This window comes from Phyllobates terribilis, unplaced genomic scaffold (genome assembly GCF_046119375.1).
Source record: "Phyllobates terribilis strain yellow unplaced genomic scaffold, ASM4611937v1 Scaffold_3__8_contigs__length_932513732, whole genome shotgun sequence".
Taxonomy (NCBI): Eukaryota; Metazoa; Chordata; class Amphibia; order Anura; family Dendrobatidae; genus Phyllobates; species Phyllobates terribilis.
In genome coordinates, this window is record NW_027362763.1 from 77,259,564 (window position 1) to 77,283,201 (window position 23,638).

The window sequence follows — 23,638 nt, forward strand, 5'->3', positions numbered from 1 at the left end:
CCCTTACAATGTTTAGATTGAGGTACCTTAGTGGGCCCCCTTACAATGGTTATATTGGGGTACCTTAGTGTGCCCCCTGCAATGGTTATATTGGGGTACCTTAGTGTCTCCCCTTACAATGGTTATATTGGGGTACTTTAGTGTGCCCTCTTACAACGGTTATATTGGGGTACCCTAGTTTCCCCCCTTACAATGTTTATACTGGGGTACTTTTATGTGCCCCCAAACACTGGTTATATTGGGGTACCTTAGTGTGCCCCTTACAATGGTTATATTGGGGTACCTTAGTTTTCCCCTTACAATGGTTATATTGAGGTACCTTAGTGTCCCCTCTTACAATGGGTGTATTGGGGTACCTTAGTGTGCCTCTTACAATGGTTATATTGGGGTACCTTAGTGTCCCCTCTTAAAATGGTTATATTTGGGTACCTTAGTGTGCCCCTTACAATGGTTATATTGGGGTACCTTAGTGCGCCCCCTTACAATGGTTATATTGGGGTACCTTGGTGCTCCCCCTTTCAATGGTTATATTGGGGTACCTTAGTGTCCCCTCTTACAATGGTTATATTGGGGTACCTTAGTGTGCCCACTTACAATCGTTATATTGGGGTACCTTAGTGTGCCCCTTACACTGGTTATATTGGGGTACCATAGTGCCCCCCCTTACAATTATTATATTGGGGTACCTTAGTGTGCCCCCTTAAAATTGTTCTATTGGGGTACCTTAGTGTGCCCCCTTATACTGGTTACATTGGGGTACCATAATGTCCCCCCTTACAATTGTTATATTTTGGTACCTTAGTGTGCCCCTTACACTGGTTATATTGGGGTACCATAGTGTCCCCCCTTACAATGGTGATACTGGGGTGCCTTAGTGTGCCCCCTTACCATGATTATATTAGGGCACCATAGTGTCTCCCCTTAGAATGGTTATATTGGGGTACCTTAGTGTGCCCACTTACAATGGTTATATTGGGGTACCTTAGTTTCCCCCTTACAATGGTTATATTGGGGTACCTTAGTGAGCCCCTTTACAATGGTTATATTGGGGTACCATAGTGTCCCCCCTTACAATGGTTATACTGGGGTACCATAGTGTCCCCCCTTACAATGGTTATATTGGGGTACCATAGTTTCCCCCCTTACAATGGTTATATTGGGGTACCTTAGTGTGCCCCCTTACAATGGTTATATGGGTACCTTAGTGTGCCCCTTTATATTGGTTATATTGGGGTACCATAGTGTCCCCCCTTACAATGGTTATACTTGGGTACCATAGTGTCCCCCCTTACAATGGTTATATTGGGGTACCTTAGTGTGTCCCCTTACAATGGTTATATTAGGGTACCATAGTGTCCTCCCTTACATTGCTTATATTGGGGTACCTTAGTGTGCCCCCTTTCAATGGTTATATTGGGGTACCTTATTGTGCCCCCTTACAATGGTTATATTGTGGTACCCTATTGTGCCCCCTTACAATGGTTATATTGGGGTACCTTAGTGTGCCCTCTTACAATGGTTTTATAGGGGTACCTTAGTGTGCCCCCTTGTATTGGTTATATTGGGGTACCTTAGTATCCCCCCTTACAATGGTTATATTGGGGTACCATAGTGTCCCCCCTTACAATGGTTATACTGGGGTACCATAGTGTTCCACTTTACAATGGTTATATTAGGGTACCTTAGTGAGCCCCTTTACAATGGTTATATTGGGGTACCATAGTGTCCCCCCTTACAATGGTTATACAGGGGTACCATAGTGTCCCCCCTTACAATGGTTATATTGGGGTACCATAGTTTCCCCCCTTACAATGGTTATATTGGGGTACCTTAGTGCATCCCCTTACAATGGTTATATTGGGGTACCTTAGTGTATCCCCTTACAATGGTTATACTGGGGTATCTTATTGTCCCCCCTTACAATGGTTATATTGGGCTACCTTAGGGTATCCCCTTACAATGGTTATATTAGGGTACCTTAGTGCATCCCCTTACAATCGTTATATTGGGGTACCTTAGTGTCCCCCTTACAATGGTTATATTGGGGTACCATAGTGTATCCCCTTACAATGGTTATACTGGGGTATCTTATTGTCCCCCCTTACAATGATTATATTAGGGTACCATAGTGTCCCCCCTTACAATGATTATATTGGGGTACCATAGTTTCCCCCCTTACAATGGTTATACGGGGGTACCATAGTGTCCCCCCTTACAATGCTTATATTAGGGTACCTTAGTGTCCCCCTTACAATGGTTATATTAGGGTACCTTAGTGTCCCCCTTACAATGCTTATATTAAGGTACCTTAGTGTCCCCCTTACAATGGTTATATTAGGGTACCTTAGTGTTCCCCTTACAATGCTTATATTAGGGTACCTTAGTGTCCCCCTTACAATGGTTATATTAGGGTACCTTAGTGTCCCCCTTACAATGCTTATATTAAGGTACCTTAGTGCCCCTTTTACAATGGTTATACACCATAGTGTTTCCTCTTAAAATGCCATCCAGATTGGACCACTTAGGGAGTGTTCACACTTAGCGTTATTGACATGATTTTTTTTTTCCTGCATGAAATAGCCAGACTAATGCCAGAAAACTACTGTGGGAATCACGCACAGGTGCAAAAGTGTTTTTTAAGTAAAAAAAAATTAAGCACCAAAAAAAAACTAATAAAAAAGAATCATAAGTAAATCCTACGTAAACCTTGAGACGTCCCCTCATTTACTTCTTGTCTAAACGAGGTGTTTAACTGCAACTTTATTTTACCAATAAATCCACGGCACCTCACCAATGTTTAGCGTTATACATCACCGTTTCTCGCGCCCGACCTAAATTATTTTTTCGAATGTACACATTGTTACAAATTTAAATTTTAAACTGTTTGAATCAGTCTGTAAAAAAAGATTTGATTATACCTGAGTGTTCTGGAGCCAGCTTTTCCGTATCGCAGTAATCTGGGTGGTAATTGGCTGATTAAGCGCCTTGCACTCCATCTCTGCCTCTGTTTCTATGGAGATGCTACAGAAGCCATTATAGATGAGAACTTCATCTTCTTCCACTTTAGGGCTGAAACGAGGAAAGGGGAGGGTAGACGGGGTGTCATCAATCTTAATGAAATGCAATTATTTTTGCTCTTATTAATCATTGCAAGCCATTAGCTTGTGGCAAGTGCAAGGCCACCATTTATCAAACTTTGCAAATTTCGGTAATTTTGTTTCCATTCTTTTATCGTTTATTTGTTTTGCTGATCTGCTGCCGGTACCGCACATGTGCGAAAATATATTACACCAATTCCTATCTGTTTAGCAAATCAGCCAGGATCACACACATACTAGGAACACGTGCTCCGAGCCAGGAGTCTCTTAGAAATACAAATTGCAAGATTACAAAGCCGAAAGCGTAATACAGTGCCGAACAGAAAAAAGGGGAAAAAAAAACAAAACGTCGTCAATAGACCGGGCACAGTATATTGTTTCAGTGTTTAAGCTTTCCTTCTCGCCTCCAACAGAATAGTCTGGATTCCTCCAGGGCAAAGGGGGGAAAATTGGAATTCTTTCGACGTAACTGGCTAAACCGGTCCCCAATTCCTACTGTGAAAAAATGAGGCAATTTAGGATTCCTATTCCCTCTCCTCGGTTTATTGCAATAAGATTCTCGGCAGATAGCGTGCAACATTAACTTAGTAACTTAATTAAACTTACTTAACAGCCCAGAATAAGCAGATTCGATATATGTGCTAGTTATTCTGCCAAATAAGGATTTTAATGCTTTCTAGTGAGACACAGAAATAAGGGATGCAATGATGTGCCAGAGATGGGCTCACTATGGGGCTGGCACATACAGCAGATAGCCGGCTATATTTTAATGTACACTGCTCTCTCGAGTGAAAGAGGAAGAGAATGACAATTAAACTGTAAAAATTATTACTGGACAATTATTTAGGTACTTGCAGCACGGTGGCCAGTAGGGGGCAGTATTGAGGCCACAATTGTTTGTATAACATTCAGAAAGGTGTCTATTAAAACAGGTGAGACTCATTGCTGCAGCTTTCTGTGTCTCCATCATACATAGGTGGAAGCTATTGTAGACAGTGCCAAAATGCGTGCTGGCATAGCTATACCATAAACATTAACTAATCCAGTTATACTAACTTCCCAGCGCCATTATAATTAAAAATAAAGTTTTGTTTAATTACTGAAGAGCAAACAAACAACATTCTTTAGGATAAGGCAGCGTGGCTCTAACACTAAGTTGCAAGCACAGTAAGAAAGCAAAATATATAGAAAATTAAGAGAACATTTCAACAGTATAATACCTATGAAGAAGAATAAAACTACTTTATACTGCTTCCGTATGTACAAATATATAACTTCTATAATACTGCCCCTAATGTACAAGAATATAACTAATATAATACTGTCCTTATGTACAAGACTATAACTACTATAATACTGCTCCTATGTACAAGAATATAACTACTATAATACTGCTACTATGTACAAGAATATAAGTACTATAATACTGCCCCTATGTACAAGAATATATCTACTATAATACTGCCCCCTATATACAAGAGCATAACTACTATAATACTGCCCCCTATGTACAAGAATATAACTAATATAATACTGTCCTTATGTACAAGACTATAACTACTATAATACTGCTCCTATGTACAAGAATATAACTGCTATAATACTGCTCCTATGTACAAGAACATAACTACTATAATACTGTCCTTATGTACAAGACTATAACTACTATAATACTGCTCCTATGTACAAGAATATAACTACTATAATACTGCCCCTATGTACAAGAATATAACTACTATAATACTGCACCCTATGTACAAGAATATAACTACTATAATACTGCCCCTATGTACAAGAATATAACTACTATAATACTGCTCCTATGTACAAGAATATAATTACTATAATACTGCCTCTATGTACAAGAATATAACTACTATAATACTGCTCCTATGTACAAGAATATAACTACTATAATACTGCACCTATGTACAAGAATATAACTACTATAATACTGCCCCTATGTACAAGAATATAACTACTATAATACTGCTCCTATGTACAAGAATATAACTACTATAATACTGCCCCTATGTACAAGAATATAACTACTATAATACTGCACCTATGTACAAGAATTTAACTACTATAATACTGCCCCCTATCTACAAGAATATAACTACTATAATACTGCTCCTATGTACATGAATATAACTACTATAATACTGCTCCTATGTACAAGAATATAACTACTATAATACTGCCCCTATGTACAAGAATATAACTACTATAATACTGCTCCTATGAACAAGAATATAACTACAATAATACTGCACCTATGTACAAGAATATAACTACTATAATACTGCCCCTATGTACAAGAATATAACTACTATAATACTGCTCCTATGTACAAGAATATAACTACTATAATACTGCCCCTATGTACAAGAATATAACTACTATAATACTGCTCCTATGTACAAGAATATAACTACTATAATACTGCACCTATGTACAAGAATATAACTACTATAATACTGCTCCTATGTACAAGAATATAACTACTATAATACTGCTCCTATGTACAAGAATATAACTACTATAATACTGCACCTATGTACAAGAATATAACTACTATAATACTGCTCCTATGTACAAGAATATAACTACTATAATACTGCTCCTATGTACAAGAATATAACTACTATAATACTGCACCTATGTACAAGAATTTAACTACTATAATACTGCCCCCTATCTACAAGAATATAACTACTATAATACTGCTCCTATGTACATGAATATAACTACTATAATACTGGTCCTATGTACAAGAATATAACTACTATAATACTGCTTCTATGTACAAGAATATAACCACTATAATACTGCTCCCTATGTACAAGAATATAACTACTATAATACTGCTCCCTATGTACAAGAATATAACTACTATAATACTGCCCCCTATATACAAGAGCATAACTACTATAATACTGCTCCTATGTACAAGAATATAACTACTATAATACTGCTCCTATGTACAAGAATATAACTACTATAATACTGCTCCTATGTACAAGAATATAACTACTATAATACTGACCCCTATGTACAAGAATATAACTACTATAATACTGCTCCTATGTACAAGAATATAACTACTATAATACTGCTCCTATGCACAAGAATACAACTACTATAATACTGCTCCTATGTACAAGAATATAACCACTATATTACTGCAAAGAAAATAGGATAAAGCTCCATGGAAATACAAAACTCTTCTTTATTGATGTGAATAGATAACACTACAGTCAGTGATTTTAGAATGCCATGGTAATGGATAAAACAACTAGTTTCAGGTATTAAAACCCTTAAACATGATTAAGGGTTTTACAACCTGAAACTGCTTAATACTGCCCCCTATGTACAAGAATATAACTACTATAATACTGCCTCCTATGTACAAGAATATAACTACTATAATACAGCCTCCTATATACAAGAATATAACTTCTATAATACTGCCTCCTATATACAAGAATATAACTACTATAATACTGCTCTTATGTACAAGAATATGACTACTATAATACTGCCTCCTATGTATAAGAATATAACTACTATAATACTGCTCCTACTGTATGTACAAGAATATAACTACTATAATACTGCTCTTATGTACAAGAATATGACTACTATAATACTGCTCCTACTGTAGTGCGGCAGTGTTCACACAGTGCGATTTAATAGGCAGTGACCCAAGAATGTCTACCTTGACTTTTTTATTGTCCAAATAACTCACACAGTAAAGGCAGCTTTATCCTCTGGATCGCAACTGGGTTGGCCACAATAGTCTGTACAAACAAAACACTGTTGCCGTGGGCGATTGCACCGCCAATTCACTCCGAGGTGTGTCAGAAGCTTTGCTATCCTGGGGCTATGTGTTCACTTCACACAGGCCTCTATAGCACAAAGCCTCCTGCTCAGCAGCTTTTAAATGAAAATTGTGGACATGAGCCACATGCAAGACCCGGTCTGGAGGGAGTGGACCGCCCCACTGCCATCCTGTAGCTCACTCCAAGAATAAAAGTCCTTGCCGGGTTTTACTAAATCAGCCTTGATCAAATAGCTTGACCAAGTCCAAACTCACTTTAATTCGGCACTGCAACCACAGCTATGTCTGCTTTAGAAGAAACTCCAACAGGGCACATGATCACATATGGTAATTTGATTTAATTCCCGGAAATCAAAACAGGGACGTAGACAGCCATCTTTTTTCTTCACAAAGAAGAACCCTGCCGCCACTGGCGAAGATGAGGGTCTGATATGTCCCTTCTCCAGACTTTCCGCAATGAAACATAAGCAAGGAATGATTTCACAATGAACTGACCCCACCCTCAGTTTCACATTATGTACCAGCTAAGTAAATGCTTTCTGTGCAAGTGGCGCTGAGTCAATGGCAAAGATGGAAATTGGTTCCGCTAAAGCACAGCAAGGGAGACCATGAGTTTTCACAAACTCAGCATCAACCATGCTGACCCGGCTCCACTGTCAACAAACACAGACATTTTTTCAATTTTACTCTCCAGCATCACCTCTGCAGTCAGGACAAAGCGGGAACTGCAGTTTGGCCACAAATGCACCCCTTGTTTATCCAACTCCAGACTACCGAGGGTTAATCTAGTCTCTTTTTGTTTAGGAATTGAAGGACAGGTCCCAACAAAGTGTCCATTTTCCCACAAAAAAACATACGCCTTGTTTCTTGCGAATCTCCGGGGAGATGTATGATGTAGAGACACCTCCTAACTGCATAGGTTCCTCCACCTCCCCCAGAACTGGTTCACCCCCAGACCGCTCCGTTGGCAAAGATACACAACCCTGACAAGAAGGCCCCGGAGAAGGAAGTCGTCCCCGTCTATCCCGAAGGCGCCTATCCTGACATATGGACAAAGACATAGCAGCCTCCAAGGACTGAGGGGTATCATTTACAGCCAAGACATCTTTCAACCTTTCTGTTAACCCCTCACAAAATTGACTTTTAAGGGCTGAGTCATTCCATTTGGAATCTGTTGTCCATCTATGGAATTCCGAACTGTACATTTCCACTGACGGAATCCCCTGCTGAAGGCGACGTAGCTTAGACTCAACCAAGGCGACTCGGTCAGGGTCATCATAGATGAGGACAAGAGCTCCAAAAAACCCCTCCGCCGATTGGAGACAAACTGAAACCTGCGGTAACGAAAATGCCCATGACTGAGGATCGCCTTCAGTAAAGAGATTACAATACCAACCCTTTGCTCCTCATTACTGGAGGAGTAGGGACGAAGTTTGAAGTACAATTTGCATGCCTCCTTAAACACAAAAATCCCTGGAGTACCTCCTGAAAACCTGTCCGGGAGGGCAACCTTGGGTTCAGGCTGGACAGGCCTACCTGCAGAGACCCCAACATTGGCGGCCTGTAACCGCTGCTGAACCTCACAGCGGAGGTCATTCACCTCCAGACACAGACAGCGGAACTGATCTGAAAGCTCTGCAACTGATCCCAACTAAAGGGAGTTAGAAAAAAAAAAGTGAACGCCCAAAAACACACACAAAAAAATAAATAAATGTCAATCTTGTGTCGTTTTTTTTTTTTTTTTTCCCAAAACATGCTCGGCCGGTTATAATGTCACGCCAGGTGTGAATGCAATACAGGGGGGAAAAGTAAAGGGAGCCCAGACACTAGGGAAAGGGAAAGTGGTGACCTCCTAAACTGGACTAGCGTCACCCTGTCTTCCCCTACTGTCCATATACAGCCTCCGCAGCTGTCGCCAATCACGTGCCTCACCCTACTATCCCTGGCGTAGATTACAACTGGGGGTGGAAGGAGATGAGCACTAGTCAACCTCCGCTAGCACTCTAAAGACAAAAGGGGAAGACAACACAGGGGAATTACAACTTAGCTTTAGAAGAAACTCCAACAGGGCATACGGCCTCAAGACTCCAAAGAGGACATGATGCTACTTCAGCCAAGCTCCAAGAAGGAATGAGTATAACTGGCGACGCCCACCTAGAGAGACCAGGTATATATACACCGAGGTCAGAAGGAGGTAGTCGCTGGGTCCTAAAGACAACTTCCTATCTTGGAAGCTGTCTGCAATGCCAAACGTGGAGATCTCCTACAGGCCATTGAAGGGAGACTGTCTGTCACCTCCGACACACCCGTGACAGTACCTCTGTAACTGTTAGAGGCACCAATGGGCTACGGAAGCTTTCGGTGGGTGTTGTCAGCTGACATTCCAGACAAGATTCACAATACCTTTGTACCTCAGTGTAAATCCCAGGCCAAAAGAATTGCTGCAAAATGCGCTCTTGCATCTTTTTAACCCCTAGATTCCCATCCAGCATGTAGGTGTGGGCCATCTTGAGTACCGCCCGACAGTGCGACTGAGGCACTACTAATTGTTCCATGTCCTCATTCCGGATCTTGTCAACCCTATAGAGTAAATGTTGTTGACCGCCATGCGCGGAAAAATTGTCTCTGCACCCAGTTGCTGAGCCACCCCATTTATCTCTATTACCCTTTGTCTTGCCCGGGTCAGGGTAGGAAACAGTAGCTGAGCTGTCCAAAACGTTCCCCAGGATACTTACAGCTCGGGAATCGATGGAGTCTCCTCGACCTCTCCTGCCAATACCTCTAGGGGAAACCTATTGGGTTCACACTCTGTCCCTAGGTTGGTGACCCCTACGGCAGATATCCCTGACTCGGGATCTTTGGGTTCCGCACCCAGACACACTTTTATTCTGGGAGGGTTAATCTTACTCTCCCACAAGGACCAAAAACAGGGATAAATCTCTTCCCAGCACAGTCCCGTAAGGGAGAGTCTTTATTACTCCCACCACAAGTTTAACCTTTCCACACGGAGTGCAAAAGGTGACCTCCACCGTTGGATACTCGCAGAGTTCGCCATGTATGCACACGACTCCGACTGTACTCCCAGTGGGTTCTAACCTAGAGATCAATGACCCATGGACAAGGGTCACTAGGCGCCCTGAGTCCAAGAAAGCCTCAGCTCGATGTCCATTGACGCGCACCTTGCACAGAAGGGTTTCACCCGTTGGACCGACGGGGTCTGCAGCATAAACGGTCCGAGCATACCTCGACACCCGGGGGGTAAAACCACAGTCCATGGGTTCAGCAGTCAGGGGGCAGTTGGCAGCCACATGCCCTTGGCATTGCCAGTACCTAATAACGGTGGCACCGCCAGTCCTTGAGACCGATTTAGGGGAAACTGGTCTCCTGCCACCCTCACTCTGGGGTACGCCCTCAGTATGACGTGACCCCCCTCCAGGCTTCTGAGCTTGCAGGGGCCGCCGGGTTACCCACAGTGGGCAGAGTCCCGTACGAAAGTCCTAGGTGGCTGTATACCACTTTATCGGGCTAACCACCTGGTCTAGGTTACCCGGATTCCCTTGCCCCACCCAACACTGTATGACTACTGGCAGAGTTCGCACCAGCAGGTCCACCACCACCCTCTCTACCATTTAAGCTGGGCTCAAGGTCTCAGGCTGGAGCCACTTTTTGACTAACTGTAAAAAGTCATATGCCTGAGACCTAGCAGGTCTGGACTCCACAAAGGATCACTGGTGCAAACGTTGTATCGCACATAAGTGTTAGCCACCAGTCGGGTAAGGATCTCACCTTTCAGCCTCCTGTAGTTCAAGGCATCCTTGGGTGAGATCAAAGTATGCCTTCTGGGCATCTCCCATCAGGAACGGGGCCACAACCTCTGCCCACTGAGCACTTGGCAAGCTCTCTCGCTCCGCTGTGTGTTCAAAGGACTCATCTTACCCAGTGCTGACCTGACTTTGTCCCGGGCCTCAGAACAAATCGAGAGTCGGTGCTGGGGGCGTCTCAGGCTGAGCAGCAATTTGTTGCAAAATCAGTTCATTAGTTTTCTGCTCTTGTGCTGTTGTTGCAGCTGCTGGGTGAGTACCAACTGCTTTAGTAGCTCCTCCATGTTGCCAACCGGCCCGAGCAGTAGCTTTGCAGGCTTGGCCACGGACATGCAGCTTTTGGGATATGCCTCAGTTCACACTGCCGCATTCTCCACCATATTGCAGTGCGGCAGTGTTCACACAGCGCGATTTAATAGGCAGTGACCCAAGAATGTCCAACTTAAAGTTTTTATTGTCCACATAACTTACACAGTGACAGCAGTTTTATTCTCTGGATCGCAGTCGGGTTGTCCACAATAGTCCATACAAACAAAACACCGTTGCCAGGGGCGATTGCACTCCGAGGTGTGTCAGAAGGTTTGCCTTCCTGGGGCTCTATGTTCACTTCACACAGGCCTCTATAGCACAGAGCCTCCTGCTATGAAGCTTGCAAATCAAAGACTGACACACCCAAACCTTAGCTGAAGGTTTTTAAATGAAAACTGTGGACATGAGCCACATGCAAGACCCGGGCTGGAAGGAGTGGACCGCCCCACTGCCATCCTGTAATCCACTCCAAGAATAAAAGCCCATGCCGGGTTTTACTAAATCTGTCTTGGTCAAATAGCTTGACCAAGTCCAACCTCACTTTAATTCTGCACTGCAACCACAGCTATGTCTGTGATTGTAATGCACTCCAGCGGATTCAATATGCTTCTATGCACATTCTGGGGGATATATATCGTCCCTCGCATATAATTCCCGTCACTGCCTCATACTATGTACAAGAATATAACTACTGTAATACTGCACTTATGCACAAGAATATAATTACTATAATACTGCCCCCTATGTACAAGAATATAACTACTATAATACTGCCCCCTATACACAAGAATATAACTAATATAATGCTGCATCTATGTACAGGAATATAACTACTATAATACTGCTCCCTATGTACAAGAATATAACTACTTTAATACTGCTCCTATGTACAAGAATATAACTACTATAATACTGCTCCTATGTACAAGAATATAACTACTATAATACTGCTCCTATGTACAAGAATATAACTACTATAATACTGACCCCTATGTACAAGAATATAACTACTATAATACTGCTCCTATGTACAAGAATATAACTAATATAATACTGCTCCTATGTACAAGAATATAACTACTATAATACTGCTCCTATGCACAAGAATACAACTACTATAATACTGCTCCTATGTACAAGAATATAACCACTATATTACTGCAAAGAAAATAGGATAAAGCTCCATGGAAATACAAAACTCTTCTTTATTGATGTGAATAGATAACACTACAGTCAGTGATTTTAGAATGCCATGGTAATGGATAAAACAAATAGTTTCAGGTATTAAAACCCTTAAACATGATTAAGGGTTTTACAACCTGAAACTGCTTAATACTGCCCCCTATGTACAAGAATATAACTACTATAATACTGCCTCCTATGTACAAGAATATAACTACTATAATACAGCCTCCTATATACAAGAATATAACTACTATAATACTGCCTCCTATATACAAGAATATAACTACTATAATACTGCTCTTATGTACAAGAATATGACTACTATAATACTGCCTCCTATGTATAAGAATATAACTACTATAATACTGCTCCTACTGTATGTACAAGAATATAACTACTATAATACTGCTCTTATGTACAAGAATATGACTACTATAATACTGCTCCTACTGTAGTGCGGCAGTGTTCACACAGTGCGATTTAATAGGCAGTGACCCAAGAATGTCTACCTTGACTTTTTTATTGTCCAAATAACTCACACAGTAAAGGCAGCTTTATCCTCTGGATCGCAACTGGGTTGGCCACAATAGTCTGTACAAACAAAACACTGTTGCCGTGGGCGATTGCACCGCCAATTCACTCCGAGGTGTGTCAGAAGCTTTGCTATCCTGGGGCTATGTGTTCACTTCACACAGGCCTCTATAGCACAAAGCCTCCTGCTCAGCAGCTTTTAAATGAAAATTGTGGACATGAGCCACATGCAAGACCCGGTCTGGAGGGAGTGGACCGCCCCACTGCCATCCTGTAGCTCACTCCAAGAATAAAAGTCCTTGCCGGGTTTTACTAAATCAGCCTTGATCAAATAGCTTGACCAAGTCCAAACTCACTTTAATTCGGCACTGCAACCACAGCTATGTCTGCTTTAGAAGAAACTCCAACAGGGCACATGATCACATATGGTAATTTGATTTAATTCCCGGAAATCAAAACAGGGACGTAGACAGCCATCTTTTTTCTTCACAAAGAAGAACCACTGGCGAAGATGAGGGTCTGATATGTCCCTTCTCCAGACTTTCCGCAATGAAACATAAGCAAGGAATGATTTCACAATGAACTGACCCCACCCTCAGTTTCACATTATGTACCAGCTAAGTAAATGCTTTCTGTGCAAGTGGCGCTGAGTCAATGGCAAAGATGGAAATTGGTTCCGCTAAAGCACAGCAAGGGAGACCATGAGTTTTCACAAACTCAGCATCAACCATGCTGACCCGGCTCCACTGTCAACAAACACAGACATTTTTTCAATTTTACTCTCCAGCATCACCTCTGCAGTCAGGACAAAGCGGGAACTGCAGTTTGGCCACAAATGCACCCCTTGTTTATCCAACTCCAGACTACCGAGGGTTAATCTAGTCTCTTTTTGTTTAGGAATTGAAGGACAGGTCCCAACAAAGTGTCCATTTTCCCACAAAAAAACATACGCCTTGTTTCTTGCGAATCTCCGGGGAGATGTATGATGTAGAGACACCTCCTAACTGCATAGGTTCCTCCACCTCCCCCAGAACTGGTTCACCCCCAGACCGCTCCGTTGGCAAAGATACACAACCCTGACAAGAAGGCCCCGGAGAAGGAAGTCGTCCCCGTCTATCCCGAAGGCGCCTATCCTGACATATGGACAAAGACATAGCAGCCTCCAAGGACTGAGGGGTATCATTTACAGCCAAGACATCTTTCAACCTTTCTGTTAACCCCTCACAAAATTGACTTTTAAGGGCTGAGTCATTCCATTTGGAATCTGTTGTCCATCTATGGAATTCCGAACTGTACATTTCCACTGACGGAATCCCCTGCTGAAGGCGACGTAGCTTAGACTCAACCAAGGCGACTCGGTCAGGGTCATCATAGATGAGGACAAGAGCTCCAAAAAACCCCTCCGCAGATTGGAGACAAACTGAAACCTGCGGTAACGAAAATGCCCATGACTGAGGATCGCCTTCAGTAAAGAGATTACAATACCAACCCTTTGCTCCTCATTACTGGAGGAGTAGGGACGAAGTTTGAAGTACAATTTGCATGCCTCCTTAAACACAAAAATCCCTGGAGTACCTCCTGAAAACCTGTCCGGGAGGGCAACCTTGGGTTCAGGCTGGACAGGCCTACCTGCAGAGACCCCAACATTGGCGGCCTGTAACCGCTGCTGAACCTCACAGCGGAGGTCATTCACCTCCAGACACAGACAGCGGAACTGATCTGAAAGCTCTGCAACTGATCCCAACTAAAGGGAGTTAGAAAAAAAAAAGTGAACGCCCAAAAACACACACAAAAAAATAAATAAATGTCAATCTTGTGTCGTTTTTTTTTTTTTTTTCCCAAAACATGCTCGGCCGGTTATAATGTCACGCCAGGTGTGAATGCAATACAGGGGGGGAAAAGTAAAGGGAGCCCAGACACTAGGGAAAGGGGAAGTGGTGACCTCCTAAACTGGACTAGCGTCACCCTGTCTTCCCCTACTGTCCATATACAGCCTCCGCAGCTGTCGCCAATCACGTGCCTCGCCCTACTATCCCTGGCGTAGATTACAACTGGGGGTGGAAGGAGATGAGCACTAGTCAACCTCCGCTAGCACTCTAAAGACAAAAGGGGAAGACAACACAGGGGAATTACAACTTAGCTTTAGAAGAAACTCCAACAGGGCATACGGCCTCAAGACTCCAAAGAGGACATGATGCTACTTCAGCCAAGCTCCAAGAAGGAATGAGTATAACTGGCGACGCGCACCTAGAGAGACCAGGTATATATACACCGAGGTCAGAAGGAGGTAGTCGCTGGGTCCTAAAGACAACTTCCTATCTTGGAAGCTGTCTGCAATGCCAAACGTGGAGATCTCCTACAGGCCATTGCAGGGAGACTGTCTGTCACCTCCGACACACCCGTGACAGTACCTCTGTAACTGGCAGAGGCACCAATGGGCTACGGAAGCTTTCGGTGGGTGTTGTCAGCTGACATTCCAGACAAGATTCACAATACCTTTGTACCTCAGTGTAAATCCCAGGCCAAAAGAATTGCTGCAAAATGCGCTCTTGCATCTTTTTAACCCCTAGATTCCCATCCAGCATGTAGGTGTGGGCCATCTTGAGTACCGCCCGACAGTGCGACTGAGGCACTACTAATTGTTCCATGTCCTCATTCCGGATCTTGTCAACCCTATAGAGTAAATGTTGTTGACCGCCATGCGCGGAAAAATTGTCTCTGCACCCAGTTGCTGAGCCACCCCATTTATCTCTACTACCCTTTGTCTTGCCCGGGTCAGGGTAGGAAACAGTAGCTGAGCTGTCCAAAACGTTCCCCAGGATACTTACAGCTCGGGAATCGATGGAGTCTCCTCGACCTCTCCTGCCAATACCTCTAGGGGAAACCTATTGGGTTCACACTCTGTCCCTAGGTTGGTGACCCCTACGGCAGATATCCCTGACTCGGGATCTTTGGGTTCCGCACCCAGACACACTTTTATTCTGGGAGGGTTAATCTTACTCTCCCACAAGGACCAAAAACAGGGATAAATCTCTTCCCAGCACAGTCCCGTAAGGGAGAGTCTTTATTACTCCCACCACAAGTTTAACCTTTCCACACGGAGTGCAAAAGGTGACCTCCACCGTTGGATACTCGCAGAGTTCGCCATGTATGCACACGACTCCGACTGTACTCCCAGTGGGTTCTAACCTAGAGATCAATGACCCATGGACAAGGGTCACTAGGCGCCCTGAGTCCAAGAAAGCCTCAGCTCGATGTCCATTGACGCGCACCTTGCACAGAAGGGTTTCACCCGTTGGACCGATGGGGTCTGCAGCATAAACGGTCCGAGCATACCTCGACACCCGGGGGGTAAAACCACAGTCCATGGGTTCAGCAGTCAGGGGGCAGTTGGCAGCCACATGCCCTTGGCATTGCCAGTACCTAATAACGGTGGCACCGCCAGTCCTTGAGACCGATTTAGGGGAAACTGGTCTCCTGCCACCCTCACTCTGGGGTACGCCCTCAGTATGACGTGACCCCCCTCCAGGCTTCTGAGCTTGCAGGGGCCGCCGGGTTACCCACAGTGGGCAGAGTCCCGTACGAAAGTCCTAGGTGGCTGTATACCACTTTATCGGGCTAACCACCTGGTCTAGGTTACCCGGATTCCCTTGCCCCACCCAACACTGTATGACTACTGGCAGAGTTCGCACCAGCAGGTCCACCACCACCCTCTCTACCATTTAAGCTGGGCTCAAGGTCTCAGGCTGGAGCCACTTTTTGACTAACTGTAAAAAGTCATATGCCTGAGACCTAGCAGGTCTGGACTCCACAAAGGATCACTGGTGCAAACGTTGCATCGCACATAAGTGTTAGCCACCAGTCGGGCAAGGATCTCACCTTTCAGCCTCCTGTAGTTCAAGGCATCCTTGGGTGAGATCAAAGTATGCCTTCTGGGCATCTCCCATCAGGAACGGGGCCACAACCTCTGCCCACTGAGCACTTGGCAAGCTCTCTCGCTCCGCTGTGTGTTCAAAGGACTCATCTTACCCAGTGCTGACCTGACTTTGTCCCGGGCCTCAGAACAAATCGAGAGTCGGTGCTGGGGGCGTCTCAGGCTGAGCAGCAATTTGTTGCAAAATCAGTTCATTAGTTTTCTGCTCTTGTGCTGTTGTTGCAGCTGCTGGGTGAGTACCAACTGCTTTAGTAGCTCCTCCATGTTGCCAACCGGCCCGAGCAGTAGCTTTGCAGGCTTGGCCACGGACATGCAGCTTTTGGGATATGCCTCAGTTCACACTGCCGCATTCTCCACCATATTGCAGTGCGGCACTGTTCACACAGCGCGATTTAATAGGCAGTGACCCAAGAATGTCCAACTTAAAGTTTTTATTGTCCACATAACTTACACAGTGACAGCAGTTTTATTCTCTGGATCGCAGTCGGGTTGTCCACAATAGTCCATACAAACAAAACACCGTTGCCAGGGGCGATTGCACTCCGAGGTGTGTCAGAAGGTTTGCCTTCCTGGGGCTCTATGTTCACTTCACACAGGCCTCTATAGCACAGAGCCTCCTGCTATGAAGCTTGCAAATCAAAGACTGACACACCCAAACCTTAGCTGAAGGTTTTTAAATGAAAACTGTGGACATGAGCCACATGCAAGACCCGGGCTGGAAGGAGTGGACCGCCCCACTGCCATCCTGTAATCCACTCCAAGAATAAAAGCCCATGCCGGGTTTTACTAAATCTGTCTTGGTCAAATAGCTTGACCAAGTCCAACCTCACTTTAATTCTGCACTGCAACCACAGCTATGTCTGTGATTGTAATGCACTCCAGCGGATTCAATATGCTTCTATGCACATTCTGGGGGATATATATCGTCCCTCGCATATAATTCCCGTCACTGCCTCATACTATGTACAAGAATATAACTACTGTAATACTGCACTTATGCACAAGAATATAATTACTATAATACTGCCCCCTATGTACAAGAATATAACTACTATAATACTGCCCCCTATACACAAGAATATAACTAATATAATGCTGCATCTATGTACAGGAATATAACTACTATAATACTGCTCCCTATGTACAAGAATATAACTACTTTAATACTGCTCCTATGTACAATAATATAACTACTATAATACTGCATGTGTACAAGAATATAACTACTATAATACTGCTCCTATGTACAAGAATATAACTACTATAATAATGCTCCTATGTACAAGAATATAACTACTATAATACTGTTCCTATGAACAAGAATATAACTACTATTATACTGCCCCCTATGTATAAGAATATAACTACTATAATACTGCTCCTATGTATAAGAATATAACTACTATAATACTGCACCTATGTACAAGAATATAACTACTATAATACTGCCCCATATGTACAAGAATATAACTACTATAATACTCACTCTATGTACAAGAATATAACTACTATAATACTGCCCCCTATGTATAAGAATATAACTACTATAATACTGCTCCTATGTACAAGAATATAACTACTATAATACTGCCCCCTATGTACAAGAATATAAGTACTATAATACTGCCCTCTATGTACAAGAATATAACTACTATAATACTGCCCCTATGTACAAGAATATAACTGCTATAATACTGCCCCGTATGTACAAGAATATAACTACTATAATACTGCTCCCTATATACAAGAATATAACTACTATAATACTGCCCCTATATACAAGAATATAACTACTATAATACTGCTCCTATGTACAAGAATATAACTACTGTAATACTGTCCCCTATGTATAAGAATATAACTACTATAATACTGCTCCTATGCACAAGAATATAACTACTATAATACTACCCCTATGCACAAGAATATAACTACTATAATACTGCTTCCTATGTACAAGAATATAACTAGTATAATATTGTCCCCTATATACAAGAATATAACTACTATAATACCGATCCTATGTACAAGAATATAACTACTATAATACCGATCCTATGTACAAGAATATAACTACTATAATACTGCCCCTATGTACAAGAATATAACTACTATAATACTGCTCATATGTACAAGAATATAACTACTATAATACTGCTCCTATGTACAAGAATATAACTACTATAATACTGCTTCCTATATACAAGAATATAACTACTATAATACTGCCCCCAATGTACAAGAATATAACTACTATAATATTGCTCCTATGTACAAGAATATAACTGCTATAATACTGCCCCTATGTACAAGAATATAACTACTATAATACTGCCCCCTATGTACAAGAATATAACTACTATAACACTGCCCCTATGAACAAGAATATAACTACTATAATACTGCCCCTATATACAAGAATATAAGTACTATAATACTGCTCCTATGTACAAGAATATAACTACTATAATACTGCCCCCAATGTACAAGAATATAACTACTATAATACTGCTCCTATGTACAAGAATATAACTGCTATAATACTGCCCCTATGTACAAGAATATAACTACTATAATACTGCCCCCTATGTACAAGAATATAACTACTATAACACTGCCCCTATGAACAATAATATAACTACTATAATACTGCCCCTATATACAAGAATATAACTACTATAATACTGCTCCTATGTACAAGAATATAACTACTATAATACTGCCCCCTATGTACAAGAATATAACTACTATAATACTGCCCCTGTGTACAAGAATATAACTACTATAATACTGCTCCTATGTACAAGAATATAACTACTATAATACTGCCCCTATGTACAAGAATATAACTACTATAATACTGCCCCCTATGTACAAGAATATAACTACTATAATACTGCCCCTATGTACAAGAGTATAACTACTATAATACTGCTCCTATGTACAAGAATATAACTACTATAATACTGCCTCTATGTACAAGAATATAACTACTACAATACTGCTCCTATGTACAAGAATATAACTACTATAATACTGCACCCTATGCACAAGAATATAACTACTATAATACTGCCTCTATGTACAAGAATATAACTACTATAATACTGCCTCGTATGTACAAGAATATAACTACTATAATACTGCCCCTATGTACAAGAATATACCTACTATAATACTGCTCCTATCTACAAGAATATAACTGCTATAATACTGCTCCTATCTACAAGAATATAACTACTATAATACTGCCCGTGTGTACAAGAATATAACTACTATAATACTGCTCCTATGCACAAGAATATAACTACTATAATACTACCCCTATGCACAAGAATATAACTACTATAATACTGCTTCCTATGTACAAGAATATAACTAGTATAATATTGTCCCCTATATACAAGAATATAACTACTATAATACCGATCCTATGTACAAGAATATAACTACTATAATACCGATCCTATGTACAAGAATATAACTACTATAATACTGCCCCTATGTACAAGAATATAACTACTATAATACTGCTCATATGTACAAGAATATAACTACTATAATACTGCTCCTATGTACAAGAATATAACTACTATAATACTGCTTCCTATGTACAAGAATATAACTACTATAATACTGCCCCCAATGTACAAGAATATAACTACTATAATACTGCCCCTATGTACAAGAGTATAACTACTATAATACTGCTCCTATGTACAAGAATATAACTACTATAATACTGCCTCTATGTACAAGAATATAACTACTACAATACTGCTCCTATGTACAAGAATATAACTACTATAATACTGCACCCTATGCACAAGAATATAACTACTATAATACTGCCTCTATGTACAAGAATATAACTACTATAATACTGCCTCCTATGTACAAGAATATAACTACTATAATACTGCCCCTATATACAAGAATATACCTACTATAATACTGCTCCATTCTACAAGAATATAACTGCTATAATACTGCTCCTATCTACAAGAATATAACTACTATAATACTGCCCCTGTGTACAAGAATATAACTACTATAATACTGCTCCTATGTACAAGAATATAACTACTATAATACTGCCCCTATGTACAAGAATATAACTACTACAATACTGCTCCTATGTACAAGAATATAACTACTATAATACTGCCCCTATGTACAAGAATATAACTACTACAATACTGCTCCTATGTACAAGAATATAACTACTATAATACTGCACCCTATGCACAAGAATATAACTACTATAATACTGCTTCTATGTACAAGAATATAACTACTATAATACTGCCTCCTATGTACAAGAATATAACTACTATAATACTGCCCCTATGTACAAGAATATACCTACTATAATACTGCTCCTATCTACAAGAATATAACTACTATAATACTGCCCCATATGTACAAGAATATAACTACTATAATACTCACTCTATGTACAAGAATATAACTACTATAATACTGCCCCCTATGTATAAGAATATAACTACTATAATACTGCTCCTATGTACAAGAATATAACTACTATAATACTGCCCCCTATGTACAAGAATATAAGTACTATAATACTGCCCTCTATGTACAAGAATATAACTACTATAATACTGCCCCTATGTACAAGAATATAACTGCTATAATACTGCCCCGTATGTACAAGAATATAACTACTATAATACTGCTCCCTATATACAAGAATATAACTACTATAATACTGCCCCTATATACAAGAATATAACTACTATAATACTGCTCCTATGTACAAGAATATAACTACTGTAATACTGTCCCCTATGTACAAGAATATAACTACTATAATACTGCTCCTATGCACAAGAATATAACTACTATAATACTACCCCTATGCACAAGAATATAACTACTATAATACTGCTTCCTATGTACAAGAATATAACTAGTATAATATTGTCCCCTATATACAAGAATATAACTACTATAATACCGATCCTATGTACAAGAATATAACTACTATAATACCGATCCTATGTACAAGAATATAACTACTATAATACTGCCCCTATGTACAAGAATATAACTACTATAATACTGCTCATATGTACAAGAATATAACTACTATAATACTGCTCCTATGTACAAGAATATAACTACTATAATACTGCTTCCTATGTACAAGAATATAACTACTATAATACTGCCCCCAATGTACAAGAATATAACTACTATAATACTGCTCCTATGTACAAGAATATAACTGCTATAATACTGCCCCTATGTACAAGAATATAACTACTATAATACTGCCCCCTATGTACAAGAATATAACTACTATAACACTGCCCCTATGAACAAGAATATAACAACTATAATACTGCCCCTATATACAAGAATATAACTACTATAATACTGCTCCTATGTACAAGAATATAACTACTATAATACTGATCCTATGTACAAGAATATAACTACTATAATACTGCCCCTATGTACAAGAATATAACTACTATAATACTGCTCATATGTACAAGAATATAACTACTATAATACTGCTCCTATGTACAAGAATATAACTACTATAATACTGCTTCCTATGTACAAGAATATAACTACTATAATACTGCCCCTATGTACAAGAATATACCTACTATAATACTGCTCCTATCTACAAAAATATAACTGCTATAATACTGCTCCTATCTACAAGAATATAACTACTATAATACTGCCCCTGTGTACAAGAATATAACTACTATAATACTGCTCCTATGTACAAGAATATAACTACTATAATACTGCCCCTATGTACAAGAATATAACTACTACAATACTGCTCCTATGTACAAGAATATAACTACTATAATACTGCCCCTATGTACAAGAATATAACGACTACAATACTGCTCCTATGTACAAGAATATAACTACTATAATATTGCACCCTATGCACAAGAATATAACTACTATAATACTGCTTCTATGTACAAGAATATAACTACTATAATACTGCCTCCTATGTACAAGAATATAACTACTATAATACTGCCCCTATGTACAAGAATATACCTACTATAATACTGCTCCTATCTACAAGAATATAACTACTATAATACTGCCCCATATGTACAAGAATATAACTACTATAATACTCACTCTATGTACAAGAATATAACTACTATAATACTGCCCCCTATGTATAAGAATATAACTACTATAATACTGCTCCTATGTACAAGAATATAACTACTATAATACTGCCCCCTATGTACAAGAATATAAGTACTATAATACTGCCCTCTATGTACAAGAATATAACTACTATAATACTGCCCCTATGTACAAGAATATAACTGCTATAATACTGCCCCGTATGTACAAGAATATAACTACTATAATACTGCTCCCTATATACAAGAATATAACTACTATAATACTGCCCCTATATACAAGAATATAACTACTATAATACTGCTCCTATGTACAAGAATATAACTACTGTAATACTGTCCCCTATGTACAAGAATATAACTACTATAATACTGCTCCTATGCACAAGAATATAACTACTATAATACTAACCCTATGCACAAGAATATAACTACTATAATACTGCTTCCTATGTACAAGAATATAACTAGTATAATATTGTCCCCTATATACAAGAATATAACTACTATAATACCGATCCTATGTACAAGAATATAACTACTATAATACCGATCCTATGTACAAGAATATAACTACTATAATACTGCCCCTATGTACAAGAATATAACTACTATAATACTGCTCATATGTACAAGAATATAACTACTATAATACTGCTCCTATGTACAAGAATATAACTACTATAATACTGCTTCCTATGTACAAGAATATAACTACTATAATACTGCCCCCAATGTACAAGAATATAACTACT

The 23,638-nt window shown here is 40.4% G+C and overlaps 1 protein-coding gene across 3 annotated transcripts in view; it reads right to left on the reverse strand.

Moving 5' to 3' along the window:
- Positions 1 to 23,638, reverse strand: part of PKHD1 (PKHD1 ciliary IPT domain containing fibrocystin/polyductin) — a 1,008,258-nt gene that overhangs the window by 751,230 nt on the left and 233,390 nt on the right. For all 3 annotated transcript variants that reach the window (XM_073674041.1, XM_073674039.1, XM_073674040.1), the window contains one exon: positions 2,919 to 3,069. In XM_073674041.1, coding sequence (XP_073530142.1) covers positions 2,919 to 3,069 — 151 coding nt within the window. The remainder of the gene's footprint in view (positions 1 to 2,918; positions 3,070 to 23,638) is intronic.